The 25866-nt window shown below is 41.1% G+C and overlaps 1 protein-coding gene across 2 annotated transcripts in view; it reads right to left on the bottom strand.

Moving 5' to 3' along the window:
- The window catches only part of pcsk5b (proprotein convertase subtilisin/kexin type 5b), a 69751-nt gene that overhangs the window by 25620 nt on the left and 18265 nt on the right, over positions 1–25866 (bottom strand). For both annotated transcript variants that reach the window (XM_086314468.1, XM_086314467.1), the window contains exons 4-10: positions 21345–21488; positions 19440–19516; positions 13990–14078; positions 12067–12239; positions 8793–9005; positions 7059–7159; positions 895–998 (exon numbers count right to left, since the gene is read on the bottom strand). In XM_086314468.1, the coding sequence (XP_086170594.1) occupies positions 895–998; positions 7059–7159; positions 8793–9005; positions 12067–12239; positions 13990–14078; positions 19440–19516; positions 21345–21488 (901 nt within the window). The remainder of the gene's footprint in view (positions 1–894; positions 999–7058; positions 7160–8792; positions 9006–12066; positions 12240–13989; positions 14079–19439; positions 19517–21344; positions 21489–25866) is intronic.

The following is a 25866-nucleotide window of genomic DNA, read 5'->3' as shown; positions in this document are numbered from 1 at the left end:
CACAGGTACGCACTCAAAGTTACAAAATAGCACCCACCACATGGACCCTGACAGATGGCAGCTGGCAGCGCCGTACTTAAGCAAGCAAGAACAAGACATTTTTGGAAACTTCTCATCAGCCGCCTTCAGAATAATCTAATAAAAATATACATTTTCACAATGCAGTAATTGGTTAGTTAAGATAAGATCTGCTGAAAAAGAAATTCCTTACATCATCCTCCTGTGTTCAAACTGATCTGACTTTTCTAACACAGAGCTGTTACGTTTCCTTTTTACCTTTACCATCAGCTCCACCTGCTAGAGAAACAGCTCAAAGGAAGCTTTATGTGAAAGCTCTACTGGCTCTGTTCTGTGTAACGTTTATTTGTTTGTTTGATATTCTGGCGGTATGAAACGAAGAAGCGCAGATTCCCAGCAGTAAATCAAAAGCCTCAAACAAATATCAAACACTTCTAGGGGGGGCAAAAAGTCAGCTTTATAAAGACAAATTCCAATTAAGTTAAATCAACTTTATTTCAAAGACGTTTTTTAATGATTATCACCCATCCAGACTTCAAACACCGCTCAGTGAACTTCTTGAAAATTAATTAAAATCAGTCACATAGGACTTGTAACCGATTATTTTTATTGTGTAGAGGCACTGATAAGATATTGAAATTCAATGTGGTTCATGGTTGAGAAAACACTGTGGTAGATGGTCTGAATTCATAAGCAGATATATTTCGATGCTCTCTTTTTGAGCAAGAAGTAAACAGGTTTGGATGCAACAGAGATTCAAGAATTTTACTGCTTTCATTTACGTCTGAGTGAGTGAGTGAGTGAGTGAGTGAGTGAGTGAGTGAGTGAGTGAGTGAGTGAGTGAGTGAGTGAGTGAGTGAGTGAGTGAGTGTTTACCATTGTAACCAGCAGCATTCGTCTTCCAGTCAGGAGCGCTGAGGTGTCCGGCTCTAGAGGTTTTCACAATGATATGCTGAACGTCTCTCCATGATAGCAGAGGACTAGCAGAGGAAAACACAAATAAAAAGAAATCCATCGATTTATTAACGAAAAAAAGAAGAAGAAACTTTGCTTAGCTGTCCTACACTACCGCTAAATATTTGAACTGCCTTCACAAAAGCAGGAAGTTATCCAGGAATGATAACGTTGATTAGACATTAAAAAAGGCAGAATGGAGATAAAGACAGACAGACAGATCTTTGTTGTGAGAGTTAACAATCAGACATCATCGTGGCGGGGAGGGGAGGAAGAGGCGGCCGTTGGCTAGATGAAAGGAACGTTGGGAAAAACAAATCCAGTACAAAAGGTGAAGCGGGTTAAAAAAAACAAAGCAGAAAGACGAAATGTAGGTAAAGAAAAATGAATATACAGTAGGTGGAAAATTACTGAGAGAGAAAATTACAGAGGGCGTAGATGGAGGGCGTAGATGCTTGTTCCGTCTCTAGTTTCTTAGATCTCACGTGAGATCCATTACAGGATGGCAGCCATGTGTCTCAACTCCTTTGATGTCCAAATGTTACATTAAAGGAAAAAAAACCAGGAAGAAGTGGGTCACCAAGTTTCCTGGGATTCCCTTCCATCTCATATGCTGGCCAGATGCTCTGTTCTCTCCCCTCATGTCACTCCCTCACCATCTGAGACCTCCAGAATTTGCAATTCCCCAAAGCTTTTGACCTAAAACTATGATTTTAGGCTTTCAACCTCACATTTTAGTGTTAGAGCCTAACAAAATAGACCGATATCTGCCCCAATTTCGGGCAGATATAGACAGGAACGAGGCTTGTTGAGTTGCTAACATTAGAGGAGCTACCTGCGGTCTGTGAAACCTGCTGTACAGAGTTTTGTTTCACCGCCAATTGGCTATGCCTGTGATATATGCCTCCAAGGAGGAAAGCAACACTGATGGTAACCTGTGTTTGTCGCTAATGGCTTACTTATTAGAATGAATGCAAGATAGATTAACTCTTCCTAACGGTTTACCTCGTATACTTATTCATCCTGATAGTGCACCAATCAGGTCAGGCAAACAAAACATTGTGTAACAAACCAGCATAGCAAATAACCAGCAAATAAATAAATAAATAAATATAGATAAAATAAAAAAAAAAACAATAAAAAAAAACAACCAAGCCACAGAGGAGGTGCTAGCGGCTGGTGCTGTGCGACTCAAATGTAAACAAATGACCCCACTGTAGCGCTTGCTAGCTGTGCTCCACATGACAGAAAGAGCAAACAGTGACAAACTGACGCTTGCTTGGTAAAGCAGGACTATAAGCAGTTCGTTAAAAAGCTCCAACATCCCAGGTAGAAAATGTTTGTGGGTTTTATTGTGTGACAATTTTGTTAGAAGTTTGAGCTACTTTAGTTATTGCTAATCATAAGTGTCATGCAGCTGTTTTCATTTCCATGTAAAAACACTACAGTAGACTGCTGCTGGCAGCTTGTTTCAATAGATTCACACTTTAAATGTTGAAGTGTGTCAGTGGTAACAGAAGCTCATTGATAAACATTACTCACATTTATAAAGTTACTGCCTACAAGCTAAAAGCATTGATAAAACATTCACTACATTTTTAAATATTCATTCAGAAATATTGTTACTGCTAATTTTCTTAAAATGTGATATAATTTTGGGGGCCATATTGTCTACCCCCCTACCCCTATTGGAACCCCAAAAAACACAACAACCAGCTGATCCAAGCAGGGCAGAGCATAAACAAGAAAATAAAAAAAACTTTAAAAATAAAATACATGTGATGAATGTTTATGTTTCATGTGTCTCATCAGGAACAAAAAGATTTTTTAATATCCAATTTTTTTAAGTCTTAAAAATTCCACACTCGTCAGGTTCCAACTTGGACCCAAGCAAACCCTAGAATACTTACTTAAAAATAAATAAATAAAAAAAATCTTTTAAGAGCTTAGAAAAAAAATCTGTCCAGCATTTCTTTCTTTCAAAACGCTGATTTAATATAAAAGATGGACACAGTTTCTGGGTCTGATCAGTAAAACCAATGCAGAAACAAAATCTTTCTAGAAGGAAGTCTGAAGGTACGGCTTAGAAACGCCTTCAGAGACTTAGATGAGAAATTATTTGAAGCATCCTGTTTATGTTCAATTTCAAAAGTCGCCAAAAATGTATCTTTGTTTCTCCTCTGATACGTCGACTTCTACCTCCATCTTTGCTGCTGAGGAATCCTCCCATAGATTTTAATTTCACATTCTTTGACTTTGAACGCCCCTCTAATAATGTCTCTAGTAGTAGCGCCTTAAACCTGCATTATTTATGATTGCCAGCAGAGGTTGAACCCCCTGATTGGTTAGCATCTTAGAAAATCTCCCCTCTGCCCCCTGTCATAAGAGCTCAATAAATAATCTCCTGATGGGTTAATGGGTCTTTATCATCATTTTTGTGTCTTATTTAATTCCAGTGTGATGTTTAGTTTGTGAATTATGGCCCAAATTGGAGTAAAGTAGGTGATAAATTATGTTATGGTTTAGGGCAAGGCTCCGTCGGGATTGGCAAGTCTCTACTATATGAGCAGGAAGTGTCAATGAGCATCTCAGTCAGATCCACCCTTTAGAAAGCACGTTAGGCACAAAGCATCAAGATGGTGTTCAACTTCCTCAGCTCGAGGTCTTAAGACAGGACTTCACTAACCTACAGCTGACACCACGGAAAATATAATCAAATTCACTTAGTTATAAGAGTTTATAGTTTAAGCACTTTTTGCAGGACATGAGGACGATTAGACAAAAAAAGGAGATTTTACAACACATTTTCTCTTTTTTCCCCTTTTTAAATTTCTAATAAAATCCAGAGAAAAGAAATCCCCACAATGCCAAGAATGCAACAAGACATTTACAAGCTGTTACACATGCCCAAAACTCACTAATGCTCTCGATGAGGCCAGACTTGTAATTGTAGAACAGACCTAATGTCTTAAAATAAAGTCAAGTAAGAAATAAATAAGGGATGGCAGCACAAATAAGTCCAATGAAAAGTCAGAATAATTAATGGTCAGATCAATATTAATAGGCTTAGCTGCCAGTGTGTAATTATGGGTCCATAAATGTTTTATGGTCATTAATTAAAAGTGACTTTGGCATCGTTATCTAGGCCATGACTGCCTTCCCATAAACAAGCCAATACTAATTAATGGAACAGCTCACATGCTGGGGGAAACCGGCAGCAAATCAGACATCTAATATAGGTTTCTTGGTGCTTCTCTCAAGCGTAATTATGGCTGAAAACACACAGGGGCAATCTGAAGGGAGACAGCTAAAAGCACAGTGACAGAAGAACGAGAAGTGGGTGAAGCAAAACACTAAGACTCCATCTATTTTCTACTCTTACTTCAGTCCAGTGATACAGTTTTTCATGCCACTCTCTTTAATTTTAAATCTGAAAATGTAGGGGGGGGGGGGGGGGGGGGGGGGGACTGAAATCCATCTGTCCCTGTTTTGGTTTCTTAAAATCTCCCAGTAGATGAGGTTCATATGTCAGGCAGCTCATTCTCATTTCTTGTTCTTTCGTCAGTGAAGCCTTTGGTCTCCACGTTCACTCTCTCTAACGTTTCTCCATTTTAAGGACACAAAGCTTGCTTTAAAAAGCTTGCCGTGCTAAATCTAGCACTCACTGAAACATCTTAAACTTGGCAAAATCCACAGAGAACATCACATGGGGCAGTTTTCTGAAGTTTCCCATTCCAATCTTTGCTCATACCAACAAAGATTGCCTCAAAACGGAGATTGTAGTGAAGTCTAGCATAAGGGCATCTTGATGTGTTTATCACAGAGTTTGCTCGCCCTCATTCACCAGATAAGAGCCGATATGATCAGTACGAGACAGACTTTTTCTAAACAGTTTACCCTTTTCGTCTTTCATCCTATCCTTTTTGAATAAATAGGCATGGAGGGAAAAAAAAGATTTTGGAGGAGTAAGAACACAGAGCATTGTGACTATAGTAAAGGCAGAGAAAGTACCACAGAGACGACGTGAATGCCAGCAAAAGAAGAAAGCAGGCAGACAAGAAACAGTGTGTGATAATCTTGTTGAGGAAACAGGCTTATGTGTCCAGCACTGCCTGGAAACGGAGAATATTTTCTACAGGGAGGATTTGGATTGGATTATCCAGGTTAAACGAAGTGACCTCAGCTAACTGAGCCGCTCAACATGTGATGATGGGCCTAATTCAGAGTCTCTGCACCTGCACTGTTTCCAATTCATGAATGTATCACACACTGAGCCCCTCAACAGGTTTAAAGTGAGAACAGGCCAGCACAGAGCACCCAGGGCTTTGAGAAGACATGAACGCTTAACTGAAACCAACTGGGGGACAAAACAAAGAAAAACCTGTTTGTTCTTAATATCTGTCTCCTATTTTTCTCATTTCACTTCTTCACATTGGCACTTTAGTCAAATCTAAAAAGAAAATAAAAAGTCCCTGGGAAAAAGACGCCCAAAATGTCCTATCTGCTTGTTACAAATAGCTTAAAAATCCAGTAAATCTTTAGTGTTGACCTTATTCTGCCAAATTAATTTAGCTGGCACAGTTTGGGTCCACTTGACCTGTTATGGCTCGGTCACACTAGTAGAATGAGATTGGATGTAAGTGTGTGGTTGCAATCACTCTCACACAGGTCGACAAAGGTTTGCAAATAACTATTGTCTAATTTATTTTTTAACAAAAGTGTGCTAACATACTAACATGCTGAGTGTGTTGTCTGCTTCTAATTGTGGACTCAATTCAACTGGTTGCCAACTGCTTGTATTCTTTATATACTTGGATATAAAAAGCTGAAGGTTGCTGAGCACCTGTGTCATTCAGCAGCAGCTGCGTCACTATTTGTGGAGGAATTTCTAAATTTTTGCTTCACATCTGTGGGCTTTGAACTGGGCTCTGAATGCAAGTAGTTTATGTGAATGCCTGTGTGTGCAGACACAAAGAGATGTTTACCTTATCATGGTTAAATCTCTATATTATTGCAAAAAGAAAAAAAAATGCAGATAACGCGACACAAACTGACAGCAGACTGATTGTCTTATTGCCGTTTGGTCACCTTCACTATCACACACCACCAGCGTAGTCACAGACCTGGTCCCCATCTTCAAAGCAACCGTTTCAAAAGCAGCGAGATCCAAGTTTGCTGCACACTGTTGCAAAAATTTTGGTTGTGCTGCCATCTCACTGTTAATGTAGCATTAGGGAGAGGTCATTAAGATAAGATAAGATAAGATAAGATAACCTTTATTAGTCCCACACGTGGGAAATTTGTTTTGTCACAGCAGGAAGTGGACAATTACAAGGTCATTACAAATACAAAGTTGTTTACAGTGATAACGCCTCCATCAACAGGGCACGAGGGGGTGACCGAACACACCAGCTCTCCAGATTTAAACCTGAAGGGGAGATTTTAAACCAATGTGTTTGGCAGCACTCTTCTAATGAGGGAATGTGCTCATCCATCCAGCAGAATCAATGCCAAGGTCTACTGGATTTTCTTTTAATTTGTCACATATCTGTGGATGTTCAACGCAAATTTCTGACAGTCAAACAGGCTTTACAGCAGCTAACAAGCATCCTGTATTCATGCATTTTTTTTTCACCACAACGCACACTCACAAATATGCTGAGCTTAAAGTGCAGAAGCAGCAAATGTGAATGCATCACTGAACGGATGAAAGTTTATTGCACATTCAAAAACAGGCACACGCGTTTTTTTCTGGCCCACCATCCAACAGTAAGTTTACACGTCACTAGATGTGCCGCTGAAACTGAAAACAAGCAGATGATCTGTTATCCAGTATGACCTCATCTTGTAAAACTCTTTACAGCTTCACAAATGTGGGCTGATAAAAAGAAAGACAGCATTTCCGTGTAATTAAATGCATCTGTCCTGCTGACTCTGACAAAAAAAAAAACAAAGAAAAAAAAAGAAGAGAGCAACTTCACGTGGTGCCTTTTACACACCAAAACAGGCCAGAGGACAAGAAGGCATTAGAAGGTGAGCACAGGGCAAAGGGATGAAGTGAAAGGATGAGGTTAAGTGGATCTTACTTTGCCTCCAGGGCCAAAGCAATTATCGCAGCAGCCATGGGAGCTGAGGCTGACGTCCCTGTGTGACTGTCTGTACACCGATGCCTCAGGTCTGTTGTGATCTGTGGAAAGAGAAGTGAAGAGAGTCAGAGGCAACAAAGAGACAGGCGCAGGATGATGAATCAACGTCAAAGATGATAAAAGAGAGGATGAGGAATCAGAAAGCCGTAAGCAAACAATGAAGGAAACCATGAGAAGGGCATTACAGAGGTGGAGGAAAGGAATCAACAATGACAGTACCGGGAAGACCAGAGGGAGAAAAAGACGGGAAGAGATTGAAGTCATGAGGATCAGCAGGATTTAGACACACCTGAAACTCTTTAAACTACCATTCCAGCTTTGATACGCTGCCTTTCTATAGATAGCGCGCGCACACACACACACACACACACACACACACACACACACACACACACACACACACACAAAATCACCAGATTCACAGGGAATAAGTTTAGTGTTAAAGAAGAAAGGAAAACACTGTAAGAAGTATAAAGTAGCATAAAAACGTGTTATTAAAAAGCTGCATGTTCCCTTTGATTGTATGGACTTTAAGCAGCGAACTAGTCAGACAGCTTGACAGTCAGTTAGCCAAGGAAAGCCTGGCTAACTTCCAGTCTTAGCCCTCATCAAAGGACCTTTTCTGGACTGAAAAGTTTGGGGGATTATCTGAAGAGACACACACACATATACACGAGAACAGAAAGTGGTTCAATAGTATTAGAGTCGACAGTATGTGCCCAAGTAGATATGCTGACACTCATATATCAAATATATGAAGTTCTACTGTGAACAAAGAGTACACAGCCAGCGATAAATCATACACAGCATGCGTGTTCAGGGGTGTGTGTGTGTGTGTGTGTGTGTGTGTGTGTGTGTGTGTGTGTGTGTGTGTGTGTGTGTGTGTGTGTGTGTGTGTGTGTGTGTGTGTGTGTGTGTGTAGTAGCATCAGTATGAGGAATGCAACAAGACGCTGCCAGACAAGCCAACTCGAAGAGGCCAACAGGCACTGCTCATCCCAGCAGGTCAGCGGGACTGATGTGGTTGATCTGAGTTAAACAAGGCTACAAAACTGGACCTACAAGCACACACGAGGCCAGGTTCATGTCAGTTTTTATCATGCTGCACCATACCTCCATCCATCCATCATTTAACTCTGTTAAAGGGGCAGCATTAAAGGCAGAGAAGCCTAAACCTCTCTTTCCCCATCCACCTCCTTCAGCTCTTTTGGGAGAAACAGATGTGTTCCCAAGCTAGCTGAGAGAAATAACATCTGCAGCATGTCCTGGGCCCACCCTGGAGTCTCCTACCAGCAGGTCATGCCTGGAAATACTTCACCTGGGAGGTGCACAGGAGCCATGCTGTATGCTTATTTGAAATTATACTATACTGGGTTTTCCTCCATCTATCCAGCCATCCATGGCAGCAGACTGAGCAAAAGAGAAGGGGAAGACCAAAGCATTCCCAGGCCAGTCAAGATACATAATCCCTCCAGCATGTCCTGGGTCTACCCCAGTGCCTCTTCCTGGTAGGACATACCCAGAACACATCACCCAGGAGGCATCCTAGCCAGACGCTTACATCACCTAAACTGGATCATTTGGATGTGGACAAATAAATGTGTGGTGTTTGGTGCGTAACTGAAATCATCAGTCATCACCCATTGGTGCTTATTTTCCTTCACTCAGCACTTACAATCTTTCGGTCGTAGTTCTCCCCGCTGCTGTAAGTGGTGGTCAGTGTAGACGAGCACTCCTCCAGGTACCAGGGCTTGCGTCCGCTCTCAGCCGTGCTGGAGATGGAGATGGTGTAGATGGAATTGGTGTAGCCGTCACAGGAGCAGTGGTCTCTGCTGCGCCCGCCGTTTCCTGAAGCCCATACAAAGATGGAGCCGCGGCCCTTTCTCCCCTGACAGGAGAAGAAACAAGAGAAGGTTTTTATTAAAAGACTTCAAATTGTCTTTGTACTTGGAGGCAGTTGCTGCCCGCTAGACCTTTGGCTTTATTTTAAAATGATCTTTTAATGTATTTTAAAAATGAAAGCGATAGATTGAAGAATTGCTTGAAGAAAAAAGAAAAAACAAATCTTTACCAGCAACAGCAAAAGAGCAGAAAAAGATCAGAGAGAAGCCAGACAGTTAAAGTCCTCAACGATCTTGTGGGTGTCTGGCAACAGAACTGATGTTATCTGATCCAAGTTTAGTAATCATAATGTTTTAACTGGCCAAATACTGTGGATGTGTGTGCCTGCCTCCACCTAAAAAAAGAAAAAAAGATGTTGGCAATGCTTGGAGCCATGCTGTGTAAGTGAGGGTTTTTAGGATCTTGGACTGAGCGAGGTTCACTTCTGTCTTGTCACGTCACTGCAGCAGAGCATGCAGCATCGTTTACTGACTGACAGACGTTACTGGAAACTATTACGTTCGTTTTAAATTGCAATAATTGAGCTACAGGAAATTACATTAAAAAGATGCACGCTTTCCTGAACTGTACATTGCATTGTATGACGTCTGAAGTCTGACTACACTTCATTAGTAAAAACTATAAACTTAAATTTGTCAAATACTTTGTATGATTAAAAGGAATTGCATATCAACAGTAACTCAGGCTCTTCAATTCCCTTAATTCCACATTTTCTACCCTTCAACTCCGTTTTTGTCGCTTCTTGTTACTTTTTTTTTTTTTTTTTTTACGCTCCGTCTTTCCCCTCTACTCAACATTTCCATTTTGTTACATCCTAGAGAAAGATACTGTGTTTTGCTTAGTATTCTGTGGCTTTTCTTTGAAATTGCCACGTAAACATCAAAGCAGTCACATTATAATGTGAAAAGAAAGCACTGAACAAATACAGACGACAGATCACGGGCATTGCTTGGCAGAAAGGAAGCCTTCACGACTTCAAGATGGGAAGTTTTTTATGTGCATGTTTTCCAGATTTTAGGCCCTGGTTACATGGGCGTAGAGAGACCGCCTCAACCATCTGAAAACAACCGGTTATAAGTAAACTGCATTCTTCGACTGACTGGTCAGTGGGTGCTGGAGGTTGCTGCCAGTGGCTGTGAAATCAGCTCCCGAAGCCCGAGCCATGCAGGCAAGTCAGAGACCTGTCAGTTCCTCCCTCCCTGCCAACCACTGATCGCTAAAGCAAAGTATGCATCCACTGCAGCACCGTATACCTCTTTGTGACGAATTTTATTCAGCAACTGCTAGCAGCCATTCATCAGCCAGTAAGGAAATACTTTTTTCCCCCTATGTGACCAGAGTTTGCCACAGGACATAAACATAACACAAACCGAAAATACAAATCTTGGTGTTCAGAACATTTAAAAAAACAACAACAAACAAACAAAAAAAAAAATCCCAGTCGTATTCAGAAAATCTTCCTAATGGAGAGCCCATGTTAAGGGTGAGCCTCACACTCACATTAATACAATTTTGCCTCAGTTTTTTCTTTTACCATTTCAGTTAGAAGGTATACTTCCACATTTGTTCAAACTAATTTTGATCTACACCGCGAACCCAGCGGAGACACGCTGAGGATGTCACAGTCAAAGTTCACCCAGGAGTCAGCAGAAGAGATCTCTGACAAACACACGGGTGCTAAAATTCACAACGTTTGTCAAGACACACTCGCACAATAAGCGCACTAACACACACAGACACACACAGACATAGAGCCAGGAATAAAAGGTAGAATGGAGTTCTTCAAAAGGGGGCTTCTGTCAGGCAGCGATAAGCGAGCGAAGCCCTCTGTGAAGGGAGGGTATCAGACAGGAGCAAATGCTGACAGATGAGAGGGACGGAGAGCGCTTTGAAGAGCAGTTATGAAAAGAAAGAAGGGGACAAAGAAGAAGAGAGGACGATGAAGGAGAGGAGAGAGGCGATACACGGGATAAACAGCATTCATTAGCAGCTGAGAAAAATAAAAAAGCAATACCTCCACAAATAACCTTCATTAAAAGTTCTATTCATTAAAAAAATAACTGATCAAGTCAAATTAAAACAGCACTTCAGAAAACTATTGAAAAAAAAAAAATCTGCAAATGTGTTAATGGGATTTCCCTCTTACAAAATATACACAGGCAGTCTGATTAACACCTAAAACAACAATTCCCATTCAAACAATCGCATTTAAACTGGGACAAGCCAGGGTATCTCCCCACAGCTGTCAGTGTTATTTCTAACACCTTGGCTCTCTGTGATAAACTGCCACTTCAAGATATGCACAAGTACTTGTTACACTCACAAACATGCCATTTCCAGTCAGGCTCAAACGGTTGGTGGGCATGCAAGGACACACGTGCCCTACCCATACCAGTGGGACAGATATCCCCCTCACTTCACCTCAAGTTAAAGGCCAGCCTGTCATCAACAGGCTGGCCTGTTCTTCTAACACTCACAGCCTGTTCCATCACTCTTTTCCTTCTCTCCCTTCCTTCCTGTTTTGCGACAGGAGCCTTTCGTTCTCATCTTCTAGAGTCAACCAGCCCCACCGATTCCCCTCCCTCCCTGGATCACCCCTCAAAAGGTCAACATCTGCTTGCCCAGAATGGAAACAGCCACCTAAAGTAAACTTTTAATGTTAATGAGCACATTTGTGAGACATAACCAGTAAATGACTTCACCCCACTTAACCTCTGATATTGCTTTTTCGCTCCACTCAGCCGACATCACAACACCAGCTTGCAGTTATGCAAAACAGGCTATGAATATGTAAATGAATATATGCTAATAGAGCAGAGCTGCTCTCTAATGTCCAGAGGAGCTTCACAGGTAGAGATAGCCTGGAAGCAGCTTAGACTACAATTATATTAGCGTGAAATGCACATCTGCTTTGAGTGTGTCTTTGTGTGTGTGTTTACATCTTTTCTTGCCACATGAATACTAATGCCAAAGTCCTGTTTAAACAATGAATCACATGTTTACTTGTTTCTACATGTATACGAGAGTCCATGTGTACGTGTACCCACCGTGCGGATGCCATTGTCAAAGGCCTGCCTGGCCAGAGTTGCTGGTCCATCCACGGTCTTTCCGTCATCATCGGGTCCCCAGCTGGCACTATAGATGTCGATGTGCTGTGGGTTCAAGCTAAGAGATCTGGCCTCCACCATGTCCGTTACATCTCCATCCAGCATTCGCACACCTGATGCATAAACACAGAAATAAAGCATGCATTTGATCAAGTTAGATCAATATCTCAAGAATCTACAGAATAAGCTATAATAATAATTATAATAATAATAATAATAATAATAATAATAATAATAATAATAATAATAATAATAATAATAAGAAGAAGAAGAAGAAGAAGAAGAAGAAGAAGAAGAAGAAGAAGAAAAAATAAAAAGTAAAAAGTTTGTAAAACCTCTATAATTTCAAGCATCTATGGAATTACTGCTCATAACACGTAGCCTGATTCTGTTTCAACAAACAACTGGTGAAAAAACAAAACTAATAACAGAAAAATAGCTGAACCTTCATTCAACACACCGATTACCGTAGTTTTCGGGTCATAAGCCGCTACTTTTTCCCCCACACTGTGAACACTGCGGCTTATACTGACATGCGGCTAATGCATTTTTTTTTCATGCGGCCAAAAACATTTTGCCTGGTAACAGTAGACCAATAAAATTGATAAGTAGTATATATACGGTATATATTTTTACGGGTTGTTAAGAGACGTAATGTTGTGTGTGCACTGTTCCGTAAAAAAACCATAAGCAATGTAATTTGTGTGTTACCGATACGTACGTATACTTAAAGGTAGCCGTGTTACGGGCGCTGTTCGAGGAAAAAAAAGCATTTGCAGTATGTATTTTGTATGTTACCATAACGTTTATGTTACCTTACGGATTAAATTAAACGTTAAAAATCCTCACGTATAATATTTCTGTGTAAGTATCTCATATTACAAGTGAAACGCATACGGCTTAAAATCCGGTGCGACCTGTACAAGTACAAAATTGATTTTCTTTCTAAAATTAGAGCATGCGGCTTTTAATCAGGTGCGCTCTGTAGTCCGGGATTTACGGTAATTACAGTTCAGGCTCTCAATCTGATGTGAACTCGAGTTATATCCTCTTTCAGCAACATCCTCCATGAAATAATTATTGGGGCTGCTTCTTTATACAACTTTGAATTCTTTATTCCCTCAGTGATTTTTAAGGCATCCAAGAGATTAAATGCAAAGCAGCCCAAAACAATGATGCTCCCTCCACCATGCTTCACTGTGCGTTTGGTGTGCACAGTCAAAAGCTGAATAGGTCAAAGTTTTCTGGAACATCCAGTGTTTAAAAACAAGACATGATTCAGTGTTTTTGTTTTTATTTTTAAGAGCAGCTGACTCGAAATGGCTTATATGGCATAGAGGTGTTAAATGAGGCATGTTGAGCACAACGATTCATGTGTCACTAGTTGGTCATACTGTGTTCATCTATAATTGTAACTTGAAGGAAGATATTTTTTTAATGCAACATTAAAAATATTTGAAAATGTCATTAATAACATTTTTAAAGAATTAGGAGACACATATGTACAGCACATTTGTGCTACGATGTCCTTTGATGTCTAATGACATTTCAGTTGTCGGGTTTATAATGAATATAAACAGAAGCAGCTAATCTGTCGGTGAGATTATGATGTGCATGAGATATAAAAAAAACCTAACATTTAGGGTGAGCCAGTAACTCTGCATAGGTTAATGACATTCACAAAAGCAGTGAAACCAGAAGAGACAAAGTTCAGCAGTGGCAGTTCTCTTCAGCATCCTTTGAAATGCATTAGAGGTTCTTAACTCTTAATGACACTAATAAATCCTTATGACGTAGGTCTCTGCTGAAAGAGATGTCATGTCAAACATTGTTGATAAAGTGCAAATATAACATATCGCTCACCTCCTATTCTGGCATTGTAGGCAATTCCCACAATGCAGTGGGAGTTGTTTGCAGCTGCAGCAACTTCACCCGCACACCGTGTGCCGTGTCTGGGGAAAGAGTGGGAATGAAGAAGCTTATTACAAAAATCTAAACACACACACACACACACACACACACACACACACCATGTAACTGAGCTGGAGAATGTCCCAGATGAGTAAATATATACACAAGCAGAATCACACACGCAAACCACCACATAAACATGCTGCATCTGAAGGGGAATCGACAGACGTGTAACCGCGCTTTTTCATGGACAAATATGTACATTTCTGCTGAAGTCATCATAAACTATACGCTTGAAGTGTACAAATGTAAGAAACGCTACAAATATTTCTGCAATTCTTGTTTTTTCTTTTCCCTGACAGAGGATGAAAGAGTAGGTACTTCATCATTTGTAATACTATCAGGACAAATGTTTGGAGTAGTCAATGTCAATGCTCCCCAAATGCGCACGCGCGCACACACACACACACACAGGTCCTTTTGTGATATTTTCTGAGCACAGCATGCAAGTAATGTGCTCCCTACGAGCACACAGGAAATAAATGAAAAAAAAACTAGTATGTTAGACTGCTCACACTTCCTTTGACAGTTAAAAATACACACATGTACACACAAAAACACACACCAGGGTAACATTCCACCAGCAACTGCAGTGGTGACAATCGGCCCAGGCCAGGGACCAGCGTAAACAAACATGGCATGTTTGCGTCCGCCGCCTGCTCAAAAAACACCACTTTCTGGATCGACACAAACACACTCACACACGCATTCACCTCCTGCAGAGAACATCTGCATCATCCCGCCTCCCCCTTGTCCCGGAAACAGCTCTGACCGTTGCCACGGAAACCCAGCATCTAGCTATCATGAACACCCCCCGACCCCAGGGGAGTCAGAGCAAAGTTTGCTCCACAGATACACGATAGACTCAAATTATCTGTAATCACTGTCCTCACTTAACTAAGGTGCTGTGTTTCTGCTACTATTAATCTAAATAAATTTAAAAAAAGAAATACTTATAAGCAGAAAATCTAAATTGCTTCAACATCAAAGATTTCCAAACTTTTGGGGTCACAGTTTTCTCCCCACTGGGGGGCCACTTTCCCAATTTACAACCTCATAAACCTAACACTGGTAGGGCGAATGCCTATTTTCACATTAGAAGCGACTGGAGCCATTTCAATTTTAAATGTTTTCAGACTAAACACTTCAGATGTATGCGCTGTGATGTGTTACAATGATGTCAGAGTTTCTGCTCGTACAAAGACAAAATGGGTGAGAGTAAAGAACACACTATGCTGGCTTTGTTGCTGTAAATGGTTCCAATTTGCAGATTTGCACTTGAAAACAGAGCGCAATCCTTTACAGCAAATTATTTTGGGGACCCCTTTGCCAATAGTCATAGTAATGCTCAAATTTTAAGCATTATGTTTTACATGATAGGCTGTTTATCAAACCATTACCACTTGACAAAGCAACTTTAACATGACCTTTGTGTCACGCACTGGATCTTTTGATTTATGCTCAATTTAATCCAGCCTAGATATTAAATGCATATGCCATATGTAAAGGTCTGGTAACCTTCAGATTCTGTGTCCATGACACAGTGAAGTTAACACAAATGCAGCTGTGAGGGTTAAAGTATAACACATCAAATAGCTGCACATCAGTGATAGGCCTCTTTATCAAAGTTAATGAGCCAAGCTGCTGGCTCCTTCTTTCAAAATGCTTCAACAGTCCCAGCCCACTCAGTTCACTTCACTCCAGTAATCCATAAAATCGTCTGTGTGGCCGTCTCTCCAGTCTTTGTTTGCCTGTATTTTCCATTTTTTGCACATCTGTGTCACAGCCACTCGGGGTCTCTTAGTTCACTTAGAACTATGTATTTGTGCAATGAATGACTCTAAATGGGGCTGTTTCAAAAGAAGACAGAGTTTTAACTTTTTAACTTTGTAAAAAAATTTTAAAAAGGGTAAAGCCATCAGATTTTGTTTTTGTTGCTTTTGGCCCCAGTGCAAAGTATTCTTGTTGGTTCTTTATGAATTAGGCTCGATATAATCTCTAATTTTTTTGTTTTTTATATTTCTTGGGATTGTTTCACCCCAATCCATCTGAATATTATTACTAAATCTTACATTTTCAAGTCACTTTGTCAAACAGAGTCGTACTGTTGTATAAATAGTGGTAACATCAAACCCAGCAAATGGGGATCCTAAAAACCTATGATCCTAATTGTAGGTTAATGAATAGGTTAAACAGAAAGAAAAATATTGTCCTATAAAATTTTACCTCCTTAACCTAATCCACAGTGTGTAAAACCACTCGATGTCAATACACTCATAGATTGTAATCAACTTAGAACTGTTTTCTTACCCCTCCCAATTCCAGTGTGTAATCCTACCTATGGTGGGACCACAGTAGGACAAACAACTCCGGCCACCATCTGTAGTGAGTGTAAGCTGTCAGTCTGCTTTTTACCTCAGCCATCAATATGTGCTCATGTTCAATTACTCAAAAAGCCTCCAAAGTTAATTTGTGAAATTAGTCTGAAATAACTCGATAAATCCGTGAATCCTTCTTCCGTCTGATGACAGCAATGCTAAGGTGAGTTGTTGTCGATTTCCAAACTTTTTGTCGGTACATGCAGCTGTTTTTGCTGCCGTTAGCCGCTGTTAGCTGTTAACCCAACATTGCTAGACTCACAGACACTTAGCTGGAGTTACGTTGGCTTATAACCAGCTGTTGTTATTAATTAGTGGCTTTTGTGAGCCATCTTGAGATTGTGAGGGACGCATGTCTAATGTACTGACAACAAATAATTGCAACAATATCTGGAAAAAAATGAGCATTTTTAATGCAGGTTGTTGTGTATCATAGAGCTCCGACTTTAGTACAATAGGTGAGGCTTGAAGATAATGGAGAGGATAAAATTTTATTATTGGATTGTCTCTTTGCGCTTTTGCTTTTTTGGAGAGGTGGACCCTTTCTCAGATGATAAAATATGTGAATGACCCTTTATATCTCGAGTCTGAAGGTCAGACACTAATTAAGTTTTGCTGGGAAGCCCCACGTGCACCTACAGTTTCTCTTCTCCTCCCAATTTGGCATTCTCAGCCACTGTATTCAAGATGAAGGGGCAACATGGTGGCTTCCACAAACTGACGCCCATTCCTATATATTTTTCATGGATTAATTCTAAGATTATGAGAATGCATCAGTTTGTAATTTCACACTAACTAATCAAAAAATTACAGACTGTACCTTTAAGAGCATCTAGGCTGATGCGATTTTGATATTTTTTCCCCCATTTTTGTCAAATTATATTTCAATAAACTGTTGGTAATATGCACTTTCACTGTTAAATAAATAAATGATCCAAAGACAATACTTCAGAGAGGAAGAAGGAGACTAATATAGTGATAATGCAGTTGTTTATCCCCTCCTGCTTGCTGCTTATACACATAGACATCATAAATCCACAAGCATTATGTAACTGCTGACAATAATCTGCATTTTGATCCCAGATGTAGTTAAATTTAGCTTATCCCTTTACATAGCTAACAGATTACGTGCCTCATGTATTCAGATAAAATTATCTGCAGAAAATCATCATATAGAGAATGATAAACTCAAAAAACAAAAATAAACCAGATTTCTGTTCCACATGCTTCACAGTCAAATATAAATCCAAACCCAAACAGAAACCAGCTCGTTAAGCTGCATCGTGGCCCTCATGTCTCTTTAAGACAACGTATTACCAGCAGGGACTGAGCCATTGCCACGGCACTTGAGCTGCTGTGCCAAATACACATACACACACACCCAAAAATCACTCACTGAGCCAAACTGGCACAAGACAAGTGCACAGGCAAGCGAGTTCCAAATTACTTCTTCATTCTCAGCTGACTGCAGGTTTCCCCCGACCTTATAGACAGTACATTTGCATAATGACTGAAACTAGCACCACTGAATGAACAATGGGCTCTGAGGTAAGTTTCTGAATCATTAATATGTAAACTGTCATGACCATTGACCAACAACCACTGATCAAAGCTCATTGATCATTGATCAGTGACCATGAGTACCGTTCACAGAGAGTTGGGGAATGGCTGCAATCACAGCATTGTAATAGGGCGAAAGATGTACCCTTAGGCCCCCTCCTCGATTCAGAGATGGTCTTTCCCTCTTCTTTGTAAATGGACTCTTTGACTCCCCGCTCAAACCAGCCTTCCTCCCTGTTCAAGATGTGTACATCCTTATCATTGAAAGTGTCCACTGGCCTGTAGGTGTTAATAGACTGCCGAGTCCTGGCCTGATGAGTTAGCCCTTCTGTATTGAGCCATCTGCTTCATCAGAGGTTGTTTGGTTTCCCCGATACACCACACTACTCTGTTTGTGTCGGGGGACCAGATCCTTGATGCGGACAAATTTTTAAAACAGCGTGTTTTGGTGTTTGAAAGCCAAAGATATGCATTGTTTAAAGAAAATGTTTCTCGACAGTCCCGATACTCCTGAAACATATGGGATCACCATTTTTGCCGAGGCAACAGTTGTCCTTCTTCTCTCCTGGATCGGCTGGAGAGAAGAAAGAAAGCTTTCTTCAGGTGCCTTCCCAGCTTTGACAAATGTCCAGCTGGGATAACAACATTTACTCAGGGCCTTCTTGATGTGATGTTCTTCTGCTTTGCTGGCCGCTGTATCTGTAGGGCTGGTGTTCGCTCTGTATTGTACCGTCCTGAGGACACCCAGTTTGTGCTCCAGTGATGAGAGTCGAACCTTAAATACTGATCCATATGCGTAGGTTTACAGTACACAGCAACATTTAAATGTCCCCCATTACTGATGGAAATCTCACAGCTAAGAAGGCTAAACTGTCATAAATCACATCCTCCCTGGTGAACTTAATGCGATCAGTGGTTGTTGATCAACGGTCATGACAACTTGCATATTAATGACGCAGAAACTGACTTCACAGCCCATTGTTTGTCAGTGGTGCTAGTTTTAGTCATTATGCTAATGTACCTTTTATAAGACTAAGAGGAAACTGCAGTCAGCTGAGACTGAAGAAGTCACTTGGATGAGCGACGTTTCTCCCACTGAAAAAGCGACGTCCAGATGAACAGAATTGGGATTTCCTTACCTGACTGATTGAGAATGCATCAAGACAAATATGCTAATATAACTCACTGCACCACAACAGAGTCAGGACTCAGCAAATACAAACATATTGAAACCCAGAGCTTGTTTTAGAAATCAATGAAGGGAAAAAAAATTATCCTGAAGAGCTTTTGGCAAAAACAAAACAGTGAAGCCACATGCTTATTTTCTAAAAACCCTGTTACAGTTAAAATTTAATTTCTTGCTCTCTCTGTTATGGGGTAGATTTCCTTATTTATTTTCCTTACTTGTTCTCGTTGGTCGCATCATATCGAGGCATGGGATCCACATCGTTGCTGTTGACATCATAGCTTGCCTGAGGGTCCTGGAGGAGACATGGAGGTCAACACAAGTATAACAAAACATCATCACACACACACACACACACACACACACACACACACACACACACACAAATATCAAGCAAACAAGTGAATTCATTAGTAGAGTAGGTCCAACACTCTCTGTGAGTGTGTGTGTATAACTGGCTTGTAGATCGCCGAAAAGCTTCTCTAACCCAATCGAAGAGTTCACATCAACATGACTCACAACAGTTTTGTAAATCGAATGCAATCAGAGCTAACCCAATCTGCGGCACCACTGGCCCTTCGGCATAAACAAATCTAAGCATTAAGAGTAGCTAATAACAGCAGCGCAAAGAGGGTGTGAATCATTTCATCTGCGCAGCTGATTGATGGCTTTACCTGCTGCCTCAGGCCAACAAGTTAGTTCAACTATCAGTTCTCGGTCGTAGGTAGACATACCTCAGCACGCACACACACTAAAGTATGAGCCCACAGAGAGATAAACATGTACACACAGCATAACTGCACATCTGCAAGTTTAAGGAAGTTTTTCTCTGGAATTTAATTGCAGACACATGATGGGCTGATGATCCAAATGGCAGCAAATATCACTACCTAGGTCATCACATGACTGCTGTCTTCTGGAACACGACTTGGTTACATGGTAAAGAGAAACAGTGTGATTACAAAGCAGAATTTGTATTATTAAAATCACAATTATAATTGTCAGATTTTTATTTTTGTTTTCTCCACATTTACATAACTAGAAAAAGTTGCATTTCCTGCAAAAATGCAGTGTGAATGCTGTGAAGTGAAATCTAAAAACAGCAGAAGAAGGAGAACCATCTGCTGAAAACACTGTGTAGAAGCTCAACTCTTTGCTGAAAACTGCTGTATTTGAAAGGGTACACTGAACAGTGTCAATAAAGCGTACATGCAAGCGGGGAAGATGTGCGGCAACCGCCACAGGTAGGATTCGAACCACGGCAGCTGCTCATCCCACTGAGCCAAGCCAGTTCTGGTCACAAAGAAAGATATGATGAGAGGCAAAATGTACACTGTGCAGAAGAAGCTGAATTGTGCTGAAAAGAGTGGAAAATCTAAACTTTCTGCTGAAAAAAGCTGAAAAGAGGTGAAGAAGCTGTAGTTTCTTCTGAAAACAGCTGAAGAATCTGGAATTTGTGCTGAAAAGAGGTGAAAAAACTGAAAATTCTGCTGAAAAGGGGTGAAGAAGCTGAAATTTGTGTTGAAAAGAGTTAAAAAGGTTGAACTTTTAACTGAAAAATTATTGCCATAAGGGGGATTCGAACCCAGACCTCCCGCTCTGAGAATGGCTGCTCATCTCACTGAGCCAAAACACAGGTGACCCCGGCAAGCAATATCAGTGACCACACTGGTCATGTGGTCCCAGTCATCTCAATGGGACAAAATATGGCATAAAAAGCTTAATATTTCAAAAAGTATAAAAGTTCTGAGCACCAAAAGATATAGCAGTCATTAGCAGAAAGAGCAGAACAGGTTAAAATTTGAATGGTGAAAATTGGATGAAAACTGAGGGAGTAGTTAAGCGGAAACGGAGCAACTAGAATAATAAAGGATAAAGAATAAAGAGAAACAGGATCACAATAGTGTGGCACTGCATTGCTATGTATTAATCAGTGCACTGTGTTGTATATGTGGCTTGTTAATCCTGAATGAGGCAGACTCATAGCCATTCATGCAAACACATGCAGGGGCATTTACATTTGAACTCATACACTTCCTCACTTGTCACACACCGACTCAAAGCCAATATGCGCACACACTGCCACTCATAGCCGCCCTACACGCGCATACATACACACTCACGTAGTTCTGATAGAGGTCTGGGTGGTTCCTCTCGATCCCGTCATCTAATATGGTCACCACCACATCTTTACCCGTGTAGCCCCTCTTCCACGCTCCCATGATGTTCATATCCGACTGGCAATTATGGACGTCATCGTTGCAGTGCTGCAGAGATGGAAGCAGATGGTGAGAAGAGAGCAGGTGGGGATAAACATATGAGGTGGGAGTTTAGGAACTCCGTCATGTTCTTGCAGATGTTCAGCTAGGAGTTACAAGTTATGAGCGTACTCATGTCACTTTCTTTCAACTTGGAGCAAGCAGGAGAGTTCTGATTTTACTTAGAGGGGAACGATTTCACTTCAACAACTCCAATCGAGTTAAAGCCCAGCGTTTTTGAAAAATACCTCACACAGTGCGTTTCAACCATTAGAAACAGACTCCAACTGCAACTACACACTGATCACCAACCAGTCATTACTTGCTGCCATTCAAGACCTGCATGATGTCATTGGGAATAGGGTGCCAAGAATAGGGATGGGAATCCAGAACCAGTTCCAACTGAGAACCTTTTCCAAATTGTCCAAATCACCGGAATCATCTGCCTCCAGGCTTACTAATTCCCTTTGTCAATGCTGGCATGCTCTCTGACAGTGGAAAAGAAAAGAAAACAATGACATCAACTTCATGACAGAGAGGAGCTTCTGCACACCTGAAAGTTGAGTCTTTTTTTGTTCCGTTTCAAAACTGTGTTTAAACTCAAAGATAAACAGTTTTGCTCATGGCGAATACCTGTGTGGGCCTATTTTTTCCCCACCCGGAGAAAACCGGTCAAAGGTAGGACGTTAGTCCTTTTGTTAGCTATGATGTCAGCTGCATCCTTGCTCTTTAAGCAAGCCCACTAAGGAGGTAATATCCCAAAACCTGGCATTACTTCTCTGCACAAAACTAGAGCAAAAACATAATTCAAACATTCTCTCTATCGAGAGAGAGATAGATCTATCTATCTATATCTCTATCCATTAGGGGTGCAACGATATTCGTATCGATATTGAACCGTTCGATACAGTGCTTTCGGTTCGGTACGCATATGTATCGAACAATACAACATTTGTAATTTATTTTATCAACTTTTCTTCTGACGATGCTGTCTGTGTTGAGCGCTCAGTGAATCTGCGTTCGACTACTCCGCCTAGGCTGCACTGTCGAGCGCAGATCCACTGAGCACTCAACACAGACAGCATAGTCAGAAGGAAGAGCGCAGGGCAAGCTAGCAAGACAGAAGTTAAGCTCTCCTTACAACATTCAGATCTGGCATTTGGAATTATTTTGGTTTTCATGTGACGTATGACCCTGAAGGTAAGCCAGTCATGAACTAAAGTAAAACAGTATGTTGGATGTGCCATGCAATGCTCAATTACATGGGTGGGAACTAGTGTGTTAGCGCAGTTAGCTCGTTAACGTGTTGGCCGTCTAGCCCCATGCACGGGGCGATCGGCGGTAGCTCGTTAACGGAGATTTGCCGTGTTGTGGCGTTAAGGTCATTTCAACGAGATCAACCTGAAAGCATTAGTGGGAACACAACGAATATGACTGCACATTTACGCCGACATCATCCTAGTGCAAAGACAAAAACAACAAGCATGCTACTAACTTTAGCCGAGTCATTTAGACAGCTGTTAGCACATGATTCTCCTTATGCTGCTGAGAATATAGCCCAGAAGAAGCGGATAGTATAGCTTTTATTTTGGAAAGAGACATTTCTCTGTAATAAACTCTCTTTTCCAAAGATGAGTGATTCCTCAATCAGATACAGGGCTTGCAATATCGCTAGCCCGACGTCCTGGGGCTAGCGATTTTTTCAGTCGGGCTACCAAAATCTATCTCTGCCCTGCCCGTCGGGCTATTGTAGGAAAAATATATGTCAAAGCTTTTGCATTCTTTCAGAAATGTAGCTGGGTAATTATGTCATTGGCATCGGTGAGCCACTGTCAATATGTGACATATTGAAGTCGCGTTTGAATTTGCGCTTGTTTTTTTGCTTTCACTTTGCAATCGTGCGAACTGTGTATAGAGAGCGACAGCACTGATCTGTGAGTGATGATAATTTGTGCACCAATTCCTCTGACATCGTCTTATTAATCGTTAGCTTACTATGCAAACATGACAAGTGAAATCTCCCACAGCAAGCTTAAACATGTGAGAGGTTGATCGCGCAGAGAATCGCTGAGCTTATGTGAGTGCATGTATAAAAGCAGCACGATATATATTTTAGTTCTGCTGAGCCAAATAAGACAGGTCAGGGTGAAGAAGTGACAGCCAAAGAAAAGCTTACCAAAAAATGGAGAAGTTATGACAAATCAGACTATAAGGCAAAAAGAAAGTGCAGCTTTATGGTTTCATGGACAAAAGAATTTCTGTGGCTGCAATATGACGAGCTAAATAACCAGGGCTGCACATAAGTGGTCCGCAGGTGCGCATTCGCTGTCAAAATAAAAAACACGCACAAGGGTTAGGGTTAAATTTAAAAACTGTACTTTTGAGTTAAAATATATATTTATAATTTTAATAAATGACAAATTAAAAAGGCATGAACATTTTTTTTGTATCGAAAAAAATATCGAACCGTGACACCAAAGTATCGAACCGAACCGTGAATTTTGTGTATCGTTGCACCCCTACTATCTATCAGATAGATAGATAGATAGATAGATAGATAGATAGATAGATAGATAGATAGATAGATAGATAGATAGATAGATAGATAGATAGATAGATAGATAGATAGATAGATAGATAGATAGATAGATAGATAGATAGATAGATAGATAGATAGATAGATAGATAGATAGATAGATATCTAAAATATAAATGCAACACTTTTGTTTTTGCTCCCATTCCCCATGGGATGGACGTAGAGACCTAAAATTCATTCCAGATACACAATATAACCATCCCTCCCAAACAGTGGTCACAAATCAGTCCAAATGTGTGGTAGTGGGCACATCTGCTATATTGAGATAATCCATCCCACCTCACAGGTGTGCCACATCAGGATGCTGATCTGACATCATGAGTAGTGCACAGGTGTACCTCAGACTGCCCACAACAAAAGGCCACCCTGGAATGTGCAGTTTTGTCTCACAGCAAAATGCCACAGATGCCACAAGCAATGAGGGAGCGTGCAATTGGCATGCTGACAGCAGGAATGTCAACCAGATCTGTCGCCCGTGCATTGAATGTTCATTTCTCAACCATAAGCCGTCTCCACAGGCGTTTCAGAGAATATGGCAGCACATCCAACCGGCCTCACAACCGCAGACCTCGTGTAACCACACCAGCCCAGGACCTCCACATCCAGCAGGTTCACCTCCAAGATCGTCTGAGACCAGCCACCCAGACAGCTGCTGGAACAATTGGTTTGCACAACCAAACAATTTCTGCACAAACTGTCAGAAACCGTCTCAGGGACGCTCAACTGCATGCCCGTCGTCCTCATCGGGGTCTTGACCTGACTCCAGCTCGTCGCCGTAACAGACTTGTGTGGGCAAATGCTCACATTCGATGGCGTCTGGCACGTTGGAGAGGTGTGCGCTTCACGGATGAATCATGGTTCACATTGTTCAGGGCAGATGGCAGCTGAGAATGTCCCAGTTCTTGCATGGCCAGCATACTCACCGGACATGTCACCCATTGAGCATGTTCGGGATGTGCTTGACCGGCGTATACGACAGCGTGTACCAGTTCCCACGAATATCCAACAACCTCGCACAGCCATTGAAGTGGAGTGGACCAACATTCCACAGGCCACAATTGACAATCTGATAGACTCCATGCGACGATGTGTTGCACTGCATGAGGCAAATGGTGGTCACACCAGATACTGACCGGTTCTGGGTCCCCAGACCCCCAATAGCGCAAAAAACTGCACATTCCAGGGTGGCCTTTTATTGTGGGCAGTCTGAGGTACACCTGTGCACTACTCATGATGTCAGATCAGCATCCTGATGTGGCACACCTGTGAGGTGGGATGGATTATCTCAATATAGCAGATGTGCCCACTACCACACATTTGGACTGATTTGTGACCACTGTTTGGGAGGGATGGTTATATTGTGTATCTGGAATGAATTTTAGGTCTCTACGTCCATCCCATGGGGAATGGGAGCAAAAACAAAAGTGTTGCGTTTATATTTTTGTTCAGTGTGTGTGTGTATATATATATATATATATATATATATATATATATATATATATATATATATATATATATATATATATATATATATATATATATATATATATAGAGAGAGAGAGAGAGAGAGAGAGAGAGAGAGAGAGAGAGAGAGAGAGAGAGAGGGAGAGAGAGAGAGAACGTGTCAGTTTTTCCCCACAATAACACAGTTATTGTCCTACATTAAGTCTCTAATTTAACAAAGACACTTTACACTTTAAATCTTGAGGGACTTCGATTGCCAATCCTAAACTATTATCCTGGATCACGATGTGTGATTGGCAGATAATTTGGAATTCCAGCAACCAAAGA

Source organism: Aulonocara sp. 'chitande type north' Nkhata Bay, linkage group LG12 (assembly GCF_057382095.1).
Source record: "Aulonocara sp. 'chitande type north' Nkhata Bay isolate Kocher_YH1m ecotype deep benthic linkage group LG12, A_spYH_male_GT1.1, whole genome shotgun sequence".
Taxonomy (NCBI): domain Eukaryota; kingdom Metazoa; phylum Chordata; class Actinopteri; order Cichliformes; family Cichlidae; genus Aulonocara; species Aulonocara sp. 'chitande type north' Nkhata Bay.
Note: the sequence above shows the minus strand (reverse complement) of the source record. Positions and strands in the feature narration are given on the sequence as shown.